This window comes from Embiotoca jacksoni, unplaced genomic scaffold, assembly GCF_022577435.1.
Source record: "Embiotoca jacksoni isolate LCO1_2020_lvr unplaced genomic scaffold, fEmbJac1.0.p SCAF_16, whole genome shotgun sequence".
Taxonomy (NCBI): Eukaryota; Metazoa; Chordata; class Actinopteri; family Embiotocidae; genus Embiotoca; species Embiotoca jacksoni.
In genome coordinates, this window is record NW_027185296.1 from 2058711 (window position 1) to 2073916 (window position 15206).

Consider the following 15206-nt stretch of genomic DNA (forward strand, 5'->3'; position numbering starts at 1 on the left):
GGTGTTAGCCATTGGTTTGTGAACTGTTGTTTTGAAGCTTTGAGGTCAGGATTTTAGCTGTTGCCATCTTTTTAATTTTTTTTTTTTTTTTTTTTTTTTTAAAAGCCAGAACAATATTTGAATGAGCTAGAAAGGAGTGGGAAGTAGATCTGACTCAATCTGACTGAGAACTCGAGAACATTTCACCCACTCATCTATAGGGAAGCCTGACTGCACCCCATGCCTATCATTAAAACTAGGTACAGCCCCGAACATACCTCTGTTGGAGGCCTACTATGTAATTAATTATGGAATTATTTTCTAAAGACCACTGGAGCGCTGATTAGAAGGAGTCATTTTAGTAAATGACACCATAAGGACCTCGAGAACATTTTTTTATTGACTTTGTATTTCATGAGAAAACTTTCTTTACTCATTTGGTTTTAAATAATAAATAGAACATGGACCCACTGGTTCTAAATAATGAATCTTAACATTGGTAACAAGCCCTTATATGGAAGTTTACACGTTCAAATTCTAAATGTCAGTCCTTTGAAGCGAACCAAAGAGATGCTCAACATGGCGCACACACACACACACACACACACACACACACACACACACACACACACACACACACACACACACACACACACACACACGGTCAGTCAAATATATGTTGAAAGTCAAACAGCATGTAAACCCAGGCTTGTGTGCCAGCATTCACATACACCCAGTATACCATAATTACGCCATCATGCATCATAGATGTCCCATACTCCCTTTGTGTTTCTCCCTAAATGTATTATGTACAATTAGCTATCATCCGCACAGCTCTGTGAAGACTGATAGCAAATAAAATCAACACAGGAGCTAATGTAATTTGTTCCTCCCCCTCTTCCCCGCCCCCACCGCCCTCACAAGGTTGGTATCTCTGTAGAATTAGTTTATTGTGTTACAAGGAAGGTTGTGATTTTCAATAGTAAGAGACAGCTTTGCACTGTGCCAGTTTTAATCAGCTATTATCTCCAACTTTAACACACACCGGCTGGTTACGGCTAGTCAGTCTGTTTTTCCTGCTCATACGGTCACATTTAAAGGAGCAGTTCAACTTTAAGAAAATGTTATTTGCTTTAATTGCTGAAAAGAGAATTTGAAGACCCATACTAAAAACGTTATCTTTAAATCATACTTACAAGTAACTAGACATGGATATAAATTTTACTTAAACAAAATATATGTAATCAATCATTCAACTTGTGTGCTTGCAACTATGTGTTTGGAGCAACAATTTGCACAATCAGCGCCAAAAAAAAAGGAGACTCACCTGCAACACACGCGTTGACATCTACAAAGACATTTATAAGAATATAGGAGAGAGGAGCTGATTTATACCTGTGATCCCTTACCGACACACACAAGGCCACACAGACAGACATTTGGGGTAATGCATCTTCGACCTACGGACGAGTTGTTTATGTGCCAAGGCAGTGAAAAAAAAATACTACTGGCGGGCATCATAGATTTACATTTGTGATGTATTATAAAGTCACAACAGAATGTGACAGTAGCAGATAGCCTATTTTATCATCAGGAGTTGTTGTATAGATCACAGACAGACAAGCCAAGGGCTGTTTTCTGAATTGATAGAGGGTGTGGTCATGATCTGATCAGCCACAGGAGGAGGAAAAGATGGATTTGTTATTGTTACTGTACAGTATCTATGCAGCAGCAGTCCATTTTGAACTATTGTAGTTTCTTTACATTGTATGGTACATTTAGAATAAATCCCAGTGAAGCTCTGTCCACTGAAATACTGCGTGTACTCTACATTTATGTATCTGTTTTACTATAAGAAAGTAAGCCTGAAACACAAACAGACAGATGCAGCCGAGTGAGGGAAGGTGTTTATTTCTGTGCCTCAGCTCCGGGTTAGGGCTCCCTGCTCCTGCTGTTTATCCACCAGCAATGTGGGCAGCATGCTGATGGCAACTCCACGTCTGTTCACCACCTGTGGCAGTGGGCATGAGGCGCAGTCCGAGCCTGGGTGCTTAAATGTTCTCTCGGGGTTTGTGGGGACATTTTTTTTTATTATTATTATAATGAGCTTAAGGGCTGTGGACGACAGTGAGACAAGTGCTGCAGTTACAAGGCCGCATCACATAGAATTAACAACAAAGCTGGAGATATGATGAGGGTGCATATAATGTTAAATGCTTCAAACTGTTGTCGTGTTTTTTTTATTTTTTTTTTTATCTAAGATTAGAAGGTCCCGTTTATCTCCACAAACAAATCAAAACAACTGATACAGCTGACAGCTCAAAACTGATACGAAACTCTAAGCCATGCTCGGAGCTGGAGCCAAGCTCACAGAGTGATACGGGGGCTGAGTTTCTGGTTACCCTGCTGCTCGAGGCTAAGTGCCTCTGAAATCTCATCTTCTCCCTTCGCTGTCCCTCAAATCACCTTTCCAAAACACAAATTTTCAAACATCCGAAGGCAGCTCCTGGCCCGTACATCCTCTTTGACATTCTTCAAAACCAGCCAAATTTGAATCTCAAATTGAATGCAAATGAGCCTGGAAAAATACAAATCCACCCAGTCAGTCGGCGACTGAGGGGGACAACGAGTTTTAGAAGAAACACTCACACATGCTAAACTGCGGACGGTGTGTGAACAGCTGTTCGAGGGGAGGATGTGAGGTTCAGCAGTGGCTGTGGAGGGTTTTCTAATGAATCCAACATGGGAGAATTAGGATTGACTGAGTGTGCGAGCACCAATCAAAGGCAGACTGGAGCAGGCAGATATACGGGCTCCTCATTAACAACTCGCCTTTTCCTCGTCTCCTTCTGCTCGGCGAAGACAAGGCGAGGCTGCTTAGTGATGATGATTAGGTCCTCCATTAAACCTGAAACAATCACCAGACAGAGAGCCACAGACTTCACCAGGAATGTCTCACTCTTGAGACCTCTCATTTTTTAATTCACTCTCTCTTTCACCATTTCTGTCACACTCTAACTTGTATAAATTTGCACTTCAGTGAGCCTTAACAGTCTAACTTTTGCAGAGAAGATAGCATTGATCAGGCCAAAACTGCAGTAAGATTAAACTAAATAGACGAGAGTTATTTTAGAAGAACCAAATAACCTCAATTTTTCTACTCTCTCACATCTCTTCTATTTTTTTATACCTTTTTTTTTTTTTTCATATATTTTGTTTTCTAAACCCTTTTTTCCCCCCTGAATTCTGTCATTCTTACCCCCATGTGTCTTCCTATAGAATGACTCATGGAGCGAGCTCTACTCCTTCGCCCTCTTTAAGGCCATGAGCCACATGCTGTGCATTGGATATGGACGACAAGCCCCAGAAAGCATGTCGGACATCTGGCTGACCATGCTCAGTATGATCGTGGGAGCCACCTGCTACGCCATGTTTATCGGACACGCAACCGCACTCATCCAGTCTCTGGATTCATCTAGACGGCAATACCAGGAAAAGGTAAGGATCTGGCTAATTTTTGGAATCCTGCCTTGAAACTCTGCATCATCTACCACTTGAAATAAAGCTAACATGTTGTTAGGAAATCAAACAATGTTGTTTTCATGGGGACAGATGGTTAAAGCTGCCATAATCAATGTTTCAAAGGATCAAATAATTATGTATAATGAGAAAGGGTAGCAGTTTATCATCTTTCAGCTGACTGTTTTTGTTTTCTGGACTGCAACGTTTTCACTATCACCGTTCTCATGAGCCCCATTTCCAGCCACGTTTCCAACAGCAGCTGTTTTCAACAACAAAAAAAAGATTTTATAGCCCCGTTGTACGGTACCTGCCTGACACCAAATTAAACACAATTACAAGAAATTACAAAAATGTGACTCCACCTTCTGGCAACAACATTTTCAGAGACAGATATTTTAAGTATCTTGACAAACTATAACGTATCTATATGTTTGAGTAAATGGTAAACCTTGCTATCTTGTAATCTAGTTGCTTTACGAAGAAAAACAGGAAAAACCAAAGAGGTATAGTTTTACTACAGTCTATCTTTAGATCATTGCATAGATCAGGTGGTTAGCTACAGGATTACGTTACCCACCCCCTGTCTCCCTCAGACGCCATAAGGAGGATCCATAAAGAGATTTGATCTGCATTGTTTGTCCTTTACAACAGCATGGATAAGGTTATCACATTTGATATGAACAGAAAGGGATTTCTCATTTGATTCCAACACACTTTGATAGGAACAACATCTGTTCCATTAGTTCGATATTCATGGCTGTAGCCCGCTGGGCCTCAGCCCGTCTGTACGACAGCAGATCAAAGCTTTCGGTATGCGCAGGCCAGGGACGGGAGCGTGCACTTGCTTTATAAGGCCACAGTGTCATCGGTTCTCTGTGTCTTGTTAGCTGCCTTAGATCCCGGGTTATGTGGAGATGTCTCACGCTATCTGTCATGTATACACATCCATGACGACATGCACTCACACATCACATGCGTTGGACCAGCTTTGTTCTTTAGCTGAAGCCTCTGGCCAATGTTAAGAACAAAGGGTGAGCAGGTTTTCTTCTCTCTTTATGGGTCATATCGGACATGTCGATTTATTCTGTTTATTTTCTGGCTCTTGGTCTGTGTCTTGTTAGGGCGTCATGCTTAAGAGATATTCTTCATGCTTTATTTTGTAGGTGGGAGGGGGCGCAGTGGTCTTTCAAAGGACATGAATCTGCTGTATGTTTGTGTCTGATTCATGAGCATAAAAAAAGGCAACAGGGAAACAATACAAATGTCAGTGGACCAACTATATTCACTGAACTCCATGTATAAATGTATGTAGTGGATACACTCACACACATAACAGGTCACTGTTGTGTGGCCCCGAATTCATCTCGGTGATGTTGGTCAAAGACGAACCATAACTTAAAGAGTTGATTCACTCAAAATACATCTGAATGTTTTTCAGAACATCTCCTGACAAAAGCAAAGACCCTCCAAATTATCATTACACTTTACTGTGAACAGTTTTCAATAGAACTTTGTTCTACTAACCAAACTATTGCTCACAGCTTCAGTTTTCTTTGCTGCGATTATAGTCTGGAGACCCTGTTCTCAATGACGTTTACTCAGCCAATTTGAAGAACGAACCAATCAGCAGTGGTAGAGTTTAGACCATATGGTGTTCAATACTGATGGGTTTAAGGGTGTTCCAAGGATGCAATGACTGGAACTGTTTCTATATGGAAGCATGGCCATATATTCACGCAGTGAATGTACACAGTGAATATATGGGTCTCGGACAACAGGGTTAACTTTGTACTGCCCTACTGAAAGAAATCTGAGTCACTAATTCAGCATCATTTTTTAAACCCACTTCTGGAAATCCTCCTATAGACTTGCTTTTATGTAGTTGCCTTTTGATCTTGCAAACGTTTAACCTTGTTATGCCTCCCCATGCATTTAAATAAATCTAATTTCATTTTTTTTTTTCGAGTTATTTTTCTTTTGATCATGTTGTCTATTTTTATATCCCCATTGGGTTTTATTCTTTACTAATTTATATAATTCCATTCTTGCCTTTCTGTAATTAATTTTTTAAACATTGTTTGGTCAAGAGCCTTTTTTTCAGTTTCCTTTTTTCGTCTGCAAAGGTATTTTTTTTCTTGATTATGCCTATGTTTGTTTGTCTGCTAGCTAGCACACTTATCTCAGAAAGTTAAAAACAGATTTTAATGGAATTTGATTTACATTTTGCCTCACATGAGCTTAACTTTAAGGTGCAGAAGAATAGTTATTGTTTTCTGGTAAACAGTTTTGTTTTCTGGTTTTCTGTAATAGCTTCCCGCATTTCTGCCTCAACAGCCCCTCCACCTTTTTAACTTTTTTGGCCATGCCTCCACTTAGTTGGATGATCCTGGAAAAAGTTGCCATACAGTTGTAATTGGTTTCCGGGCAGGTTATTTGACAGTAATGCTATAAGTCTAAAGGAGGTGCTCTCACAGTGAGCACAGATCACAATTCTGCTTCTAACGCAGACTTGTGACAGAAATGGAAAGAAAGGGCAAATGAGCTGCTGACTCCATGCTGGAGTCTGTTTTGTGTCAGTTACGTAGCTGTACTCTGTCAGTCCTGTGACGTCTGTTGCAATCAGTTCCTGCCGTCTGTCTCATTCCTCATTCTTCCATGATGCACTACAGTGAAATATTGACCAGAGCGGCAGCACCCTGCAAGGCTGGACCAAGACAAGTTATCCAACATCCCGCTCGTCTCCAGTCTCTCATGGCTGTTTGTTCATCATTAACCACTGAATTGAACTGTGGCTGCACTGACGTCCGCAATAAGTCCCACCATCAGATAACAGACCAGAGACAGAGCCATGGGTTGGAGCTGGCCTCCCCGATAAAACAGATTATTTGTATAAGAAAAGTCTAAATGCTAGCGAAAAACATTGACTTGTATTGACATCACAGAGTAAACGGTTAGCATCACAGTCCGGGTTGAGATAGAAATGTCTGAATAGCCTGTCCTGTTTGCATGCAGAGACCTCACTGACCATGTGAGATGTGGAGTACTTGTTTACTGTGGCTTTGAGTTAAACAAAGTGTCTGCATTTTTCTGCTTTATCAGAAATTACATATGTTGTTTGGGTTTTGTTGTGTTTAGCAGATCTATGGACAATAATAAAAATAGAGACACAGTAACTGTGAGATAAGACTCCCAGCCTTTTCTCTCTGGTATATATATTTCCCTGTCAGATTAGCTCATCAACCTCTTCATCAACATCTCCCATCACGTTCAAATATTTCCTTCAGTGGAATTTTTTGCAAAAGGAAAGTATTTAAAGTACTTATTTTTACAGAAGATGTAAGCATTGTATTCTATACTGCAGTCGCATTGCTGTTATGACTCAGGATTTTTTTTGTGCTTTGAGTTCCTGGTTTTTTAAGTTCAGAAAATATAAATGTAAACAAAGATATGCAGTATACTTATCATCATCGGGAGTGATTCTGCAGACGTCTTTATAGACGTTTACATTTTTGCTAAAAGAACCCAAAAGAACCACATAAAATGTCACATTGTGTCACACTTTTTGAGAAAAGCTGCTGCGAAATCAAATATTTTTAATGCGACAATCACAAAAAACTCCCCATGGGACTGATTTATGTTATTTATTTTTGTGATAATTATTTCAAATGTTTATCTATCTAAACTATTTTAATCATTTAGGACTACTTTTAGCTAACTTTCTCTGCTTACTTGCTAACTAGCTTTAATGCAGGCTCAGGTTGATGGGAGGTACTGTGCAGTCACCTCATTCACCTTGTCAAGCTGCTGGTGTTCATTATAACAATTGAAAAAAATATTCTGTTCTTAGGAAAAAAAAACTCTTTAGTAACGCAGGCCGTAGAGTTGCAGCGGTGTTGGCCGGTTTTGGGGCATGTTAATTAGTTAAAATTAACCAGAGGTCGACGCCAAGTAGGATGGAACAACTGCAAATGATTCTCTATGGAGGGTACCCAGACCCATATATTCACAGAGTGAAATTGGGCTCTGGTTCGCACCAGGCCAGTAAGAAATACCCCCTGCTTGGCAATCACTGTTGTGGAGTTTTGACACAGTGGTTGACATGTGAAGTTTTGCACATGCTGTTATTTGACTTTGTACGTGACTTTGGGTGTTTACACAATCGCCACCAACAGCACAGTAAAAATGACGAGGCAGTGGCTGCAGCTTGGTGTTCCTTTGTCATCCCTTCCTTCACGTTGAGGTGACTGGTGTCCTCTCCCTGCGTTTCTCCACAACCCTCTTCATCTTCATCCCTTCAGCCCCCCCCCCCCCTTCCCCCCCCCCCCCTGTTTCATCTGTCCATTCGCCCTTGACTGTTGGGCAACACACCATCTGCCAGCGGCCACTGCACATGGACAGAGGGCATTAGCCATTATGTAACTGCACTCCCGCTTCTCCTCCCCCCATCACTTCCTCCCCCTCAAAGAGTCATGGAGCAGCTCATCCAAATAGCTGAGAGGAGGTAGATGTGACCCCTGGGGCCTCCTGCGATGAGCGCTGATTCATTCGCCTTGACGCATCAAACAGAAACTTCAAGAAATGCTCACTTCATAACTTGGGCAATCACAGAGAAAACTTTAGATCTGAAGTATGTCAAAAAAAAGAAAGATTTTTACTCCACGTGCGTTTTCTGGATCTTTCAGCCACTTCTCATGGCTAAAACAAACGTAGGTATTTCTCCACCTGCACCCTATTTCCAAATTTGAGCGATAGTGCTCCGGCCTGCAGGCGCAAAACGGGATGTAAGGGGCAATTGTGGCCCGTCAATGTATGTCTACTAAAAGTGCTTTTTTTTTCTCCACTCACATATTCAGGTTCTTGATATACTGTAGTTGTCTGACAATTTTATAGAAGGGATTTCTAACCCGAAACAGAAGTCTCGCTTAACTCTTTCTCAACACAGTAAGCTAATAATTTTACCTCACCACTCTTGGAACAGCATTTTTCTTCACGAAAAAGTGCTTTGATATAGGATTCCTTCTCTTTTTTGGCTGGCACATCCTGGTAGAAATGGTCGCAGCAGACACAACGGTGTGCATGCCCCAGTGTATGGACATGACGGCTAGCATCCATTTATTGCACAATTAGCTACAACTTCAGCGTGTCCTCATTGAACAATGGTAATCTCTGGGCGAAGTGTTGCACGACATTTTGTTGGCACTATTTGGAAATGCACAAATACAAGCCAGTGTGTCAAACTCTATCCGGCACTGCTGTCTCCAACCATCACTCACAATTCTGCAATGACTTATATGTTATGATTACGCAGCATGCACTTTCAGCCACTATATAGGTATTTGTTTTTCAAAATTGTAGGTTCTTTCAAATTTAAATGGAATATTTTTTTTGTTTATGGAATAATCCAAGTGAAGTTTGGTGACGTCTGAGTGTGTCATTGTCAGTGCCGCTAATGTATTTTTTGCTGCTTCCACTGGGTGCAAAAGTTTCAAAGTATTCACATAGTGGCCTTAAAGGGGCACTCCACAGATTTAGTGATGGACTGTGAAAGTAGGAGACTCATAAGAGTCATATTTTAAAATGTATGGCCAAAATTAACGCAGCTGTGGATGAGATATATTGACTTGATCTGTAGCGTGGGTCAAGATCCAAACATGCTTTCTCCTATAATACCCATGACTGGATAGAGTCATTGGTTAGACTCTAGGTGCCTATATTTAAACCAACAGCCCCATCCTATAACACAGGCTTTCTGTCAAGGATTTACAATAAAGTGTCTGAGTACAAATCAAGTAAATAACCCTTATGACACCATAATAGTAATTATTTCAGACTCCCCATAACAAGAACACTGAATTTAGGAAAAAAATATGTGGAGTATTCATTTAAAAATACTCATAATCCAGATTTGAGCTGCTTTAAAGGTTTAAATTCCTCTGACATATCTGTTTCTCCTTCTCCTCCTTTATTGTTTGCTTTATTTTTTAATTTAAAAATCGCATAAATTTCACAAAAATAAATATATAATATTAGAATTATAAAAATGAAGTAAAATGACATCAAGTTAGATCATCACACGGTTTATAACACCGCAAATTCGTTTGTATGTGTATTTATTTCTATGAGTCCGTCTCCATTGCTCAATCAGTAAGCTAACTGCTGAAGTCAATTTGGATTTTATAGACCCAGGACATCACACGCACGCACGCACACGCACACGCACACACACACACACACACACACACACACACACACACACACACACAAGGCATGTCACATCCTGAGCCATGACGCTAAGTGACATGTCCCATAAGAGCACCAATTCAATTTCCCGTTTCCCTCTGTAGCAGCTTAGTGACAGCCATGCATCATGCTTGCAAGCCACCAACTCGGAGCTTTATGTTCCATAAAAAAAATCCTGTGCTTCTTCCGCCCCCTGTTAAGTCCACAGGCTGAGAGAAACAAATTAGATTTTATAAATGTAATGCATTTTTCAGTTTTATACAAGTATTAGGGGATCTCAGTCTGGTCTTATCTGCATCCTCAGCCACAAAGTTTAATTTTATAAGATGGACATTGCATTATTAGTTCATTAGGATCTCAGCTGTGCCTGTTTGTTTCTGCTCAGACCTGAAAACAAAATGAGCTGTGTTTTCACAAGATAAGATTCACAAGTTCAAGTAAGATAAACTTGCGTTAGGTAAGTCAAACTGAAGTTAACTAAGCAAGGTAAACTCAGGTTAGGTAAGTAAAGTACACTTGAGCTAAGAAAGAAAGGCAAACTTGAGTTAGGTAAGTAAAGACAACCTTAGCTAAGTAGGTTCGGTAAACGTATGTTAAGTAAGTAGCGTAAACTTGAATTAGGTAAGAAAATATACGCAAGGTAAACTTGAATTACATCAGTAAAACTTGAGTTAAGTAAGTCAAGTAAACTTGAGTTCGGTAAGTAGGTATTAGGTTGCAGAAATATTTACCATTTGTGGAATGTGTATTTGTGTTGGTTTGCTTGATTAATTTGAATATTATGATGGCATTGAACTTGCATGTCTGTTGACTCACTAAAAGTCACAATTTCTACATTTCAGGAGCACTAAACCTTGTCCAGTATTCAGAATGTTTTTTTTTTTTTAAACATTGGGCCATTTGGGTCGACTACTATCTTCCTGACTTTTATGGACATTATCACTAATATTAGTCTAATGCTGAGAAAATCAGAAAGTCAATAATGGTCTGCTTCTTCACCAACCACTTCTAAACGAGTGGGAGAACGAGGGCGCACGAGAGATGTCATTCCAGTTTAATTGAGACTGTCACACATTAAATCCTGAGGCAGGAAATAGCTTAATAGATAGATAGATAATCAGCTTAATAGGAGCCTTCTAGTTTATCCTTGTGCTTGACTGAATGAGGAAGTCAGCTGCATCTTTATTGTTGACAAATGGCAAACAAGGATGAATTTATCAAGTGCAAGTGAGTTTAAGTGTGTTTTGTTAGGTTTGTGAGGAGTACATATATTTTTTGGGGGGGGAATCCCCACTGATGCCCTGTATGAATAAATTAAAGATTTTAAAAGAAAAGTGTTGCTGTTCCGATGACTTTTTGTTTGAAATCAGACAAGATAGCTTAAGAAGACAAACTTTAAGCTCTTCATTTAGTGCTACCGGGCCTTTTCATACTAAATGAACCGTGTCTCAAAGCAATTAATTAAGACTGAATAAGACAGGGAGATTAAAATTGGTTTACTTAAGAAAGAAAAGTAAATTGTTTTTGCAGATGTAATTTAATTATGTGGTTCATTGAAGTATCCACTGAGATTATAACTTTGTCACGTGGAAGGTCATACTGTGGTGTACGTATGTGTGGTAGTGCTTATTTGTGCAGTATATGTCACACTGGTGTGATGTGGTGGGGATTCATAATTGTCTAAATATCTCTGACATTTGAATATGGTATACTAAATATAGGGACAAATGAAAACCACTCACTGCTTTAAATGTGAAGAAAAACACCCCCCTGCAAAGAAACAAAATGAATGATGTCCTACTGTGACAGCCAGTATGCGCTGTATTAAGGATATTGTGATTTGCAGTGTCACCCACGCCACCAGGGTCAAGCCTCCATTTTATTCTCTAAACTGGATGTCACCTCGCAATGTGACAAAATGTAATTTCCCGGACAGCAACCTATATTCGGTCCAGTGCATGTGTCATTGACTGTTACAAGCAAGGTCATTGTCAGCGCCCCCCTCTGCTCCTCCATACATGGTGTGTCCTTTAAATCCTGCTGTCGGTGTTGGACAGAGGAGCGTCTTCCTCAACACTGCTAGAAATCTACTACTCGTCCAGTTGACAGTTTATTCTATGTGGGGAATGACTCACACTGCTTAACACACACAAATACACACACTTGGGACAAAGGGAGACCTTATGTAACATTTAAAGCAACTCCAGCCACATCGGCCACGTGGATTTGTTGCTCTCTTTTTTACAGCATTGACCGAAAAACAGCTTTTCTGTGTGTATCCTCAAGAACAGTCGATTCGTTCATGATTTTGTTTTACCCAGCATGAGTTTTTAAAATGAATATGGGCTTTATTTTCCGTGTGTGTTGATTCTCTCTGCGTTTTTTTTGTGTTGGCGAGACTGCTGCTGATATAACAAGACGTGAACAATCCTAAAGTTTCAGGGGTTATCTTGTTAGACCTTTTGTTCTAAATCATGTTGCCATTTTTTCACCCTTAGGGTGTAGTAATGTGTTCAGCATAAACATGTATTCTTTGTTTTGTTTTTTGTTTTACAGGAATGTAGCAATGTGTGAAACCACATATCCATGTGGTTTGCTTTATTTAATCCATATTCCTGGATTAAATAAAGCAAACCCAAAAGCCATTAGTACACAGTGAATAAGGAATAATAGCACGGTTTGTTTCCCAATTGACACAGTGCCATGCAATTCCACCTTATAGGACAGGATACATAGATCCAACAGTGGCCCTTTCTATTGGGAATCCAGGCATTAAATGTGTTATGGAGCATCATAATGAGTCCGGAGAAGTGGACATTCAGGCTGCATTAAACATAACCGGTGAATATGTGATGGTGGGAAATCACTTGGGTTGAATTTGACCCTCCAGTGAGCAAACGATGGGCCAACTTCTGTTTTCACCTTTTTTTTTTAAATTTCTGGTCACATAGTTCCATATTCATAAACTCTAAAATAAATAACAAACTTCTTCCTTTCTCTGAATAGAAACTGAAGTATACAAATGCCCACTGGTTCCATTGAATTATTTAACTCTTTTTTTTTTTCTTTTTTTTTTACCCCTTCCATCTTCACAGAAAATGGAAGAGTTGTTTCACATGTTTTTCCCATGAAAAATGCAACACAAATATAATAGACTAGTTTTCCCTGTAGATTTTTTCTTTCAAAAGAAAAACATTTAGTAAACCAGTATCACCAGAGAGAGACTGTGTGATTAACATGGACAATTGCAGCGTCTTTCTTCTCTAAACACAGCAGAGCGTGATGAATCCTCGTGGGCTTTACAGAGCTGTCATGTTTCCTTAACAGTTTCATCACAGTTATCTTCCCATAGCTACAAGGTATAAATGGGTCACAGGATCCTCATGTGTGCAGGGCTGTACGGGCGTTCCTACACACATGTAGCTGAGACATAGTCATTTTAAGTGAGATGTGCATGGCGTCTCTGCGGCTGCTGCAACACGCATAGAAATATCACCATGATGCTTCAGTGTTGATCAAGAACTTCTCAAATTGGCACATTATCCAAAGAGTTGCCGAATCCTGTTTTTTATTGATTCATGCTTCTGTTTCCCCTCACGACTATCTCTCACGCCTCTCTCCATCTTTCTTCCAGTACAAACAAGTGGAGCAGTACATGTCGTTCCACAAATTACCGGCCGACTTCCGACAGAAAATCCATGACTACTATGAGCACCGGTACCAGGGCAAGATGTTTGATGAAGAGAGCATCCTGGAGGAGCTTAATGAGCCTCTGCGCGAGGTACGAAAACACCACTGCAATCTGCTCATTCACCCATAAATATACACACTCTGCTCTCCACCGAGTGAGTTAGACTGGAATAAATTCATTATAATGCTCGGTTATGGTCTCCTCTTCTCATAAACACAACCCAGTCGTTCCAAAACTTGTTTTTCCTGCTGCCAGCAGATGCTTTTCACTGCAGTTTACAGTAAACAACGTCCTCCTGCTACAAGGACAGCTAAAAGTGCACTTTGGGTAACTCAAATTGTAGAGGAAAATAGGGGGGATGAGTGCCTCCCTCAAGGTAATACAAAAATAAAAAAATAAAAGGGGTTTGGGTATGAGCTGTGTTTTTACTGGAAATGTTGTTTTTATTTTGGGATTTTTTTTTTTTTTTTATATTCAAATTTAACTAAACTCCACACATTAAGCATTTACAAATCCATCTTCAAGTCAGTACTTTTTTTGTTTGCCATAAGTGCCGCTGCTGCACAAATCCCCCTGAAAGAAACCCCTCGATGTCTGCTGTCACTATTTAGGAAATCGTCAACTTCAACTGCCGTAAGCTGGTGGCCTCCATGCCGCTGTTTGCCAACGCAGATCCCAACTTTGTGACAGCCATGCTGACCAAACTGAGATTTGAAGTCTTTCAGCCCGGAGACTACATCATCAGAGAAGGCACCATCGGCAAGAAGATGTACTTCATCCAGCATGGGATGGTCAGCGTCCTGACCAAAGGAAACATGGACATGAAGCTGATGGACGGCTCCTACTTCGGAGGTATGTCACTGTTTGTCATCGTCGCATCATCAGTTTCTGTTCTATTCTATTCTGTGCTTCCAGGTGTTATTTACACGTGAAATCCCACTTGGATCCACTCCAATAATATCACAGACGTTTGTTTACTATTTAAATAAGAATCCGAGCAACGAGCGAATAAAGAAAAAAAAAAAAACACCCTGACATTTTACTTGGACTTCTTGTGCATCCTTGCCTAACAGACACTTCTGTCCCACTTTCCCAGGCTGTTGTTCCTCTCTGGCTGTTCAGAAACATGTGGTGCCTCTGCCGCCATCGCCACCCTTAAACCCACACAGGCATGCACCAATACAAACACACGCTTTTTAAAGTCCGGCGGTTGACTGTTCGGGCTGCATTTTTAACATCCAGTGCCCTCTGCAGCAGACCAGAGTTCATGTTAATGTGCCAGCTGCCCAGAGCGCTGTGGCAGTGACACAACTGCATGTCACGCACGCACGCACACACACACACACACACACACACACACACACACACACACACACACACACACACACACACACACACACACACACACACACACCTCCAGTTAATAGCAGGTAATTAGAACAGCAGTACGGTGATGACAGGGCAATTTCGAATGTCAAACAGAGACAACAGAGAGTGAGGAAATCACAGGTCTCCTGTGTGCTTGGATTGAAGGGACAACCTGGTTTAACCACTGGCGGAGTGTGTACTTACTGTACGTGTGGTAAAATCTCTGAATTAGTAAGTAGCAGGAAGTAGATGCTGATGTCGGCATCACTTTGTAACTTATTCTTTCATTTCTTTTTATAGGATTTAGCTGTTTTAAATTTTGGTTGGAGACCATAGGGTTTGATCATGTACCGTTAAGTAGGCGTCCTCTGTCGTTTCCATTTCATAACATGTGCAGACCATTTAC

General features: G+C 40.5%; 1 protein-coding gene across 1 annotated transcript in view; it reads left to right on the top strand.

Annotated features, from left to right (window-relative positions):
- Positions 1-15206, top strand: part of hcn2b (hyperpolarization activated cyclic nucleotide-gated potassium channel 2b) — a 42647-nt gene that overhangs the window by 14772 nt on the left and 12669 nt on the right. The window contains exons 4-6 of the mRNA XM_069150174.1: positions 3259-3477; positions 13376-13522; positions 14044-14284. Of these exons, the coding sequence (XP_069006275.1) occupies positions 3259-3477; positions 13376-13522; positions 14044-14284 (607 nt within the window). The remainder of the gene's footprint in view (positions 1-3258; positions 3478-13375; positions 13523-14043; positions 14285-15206) is intronic.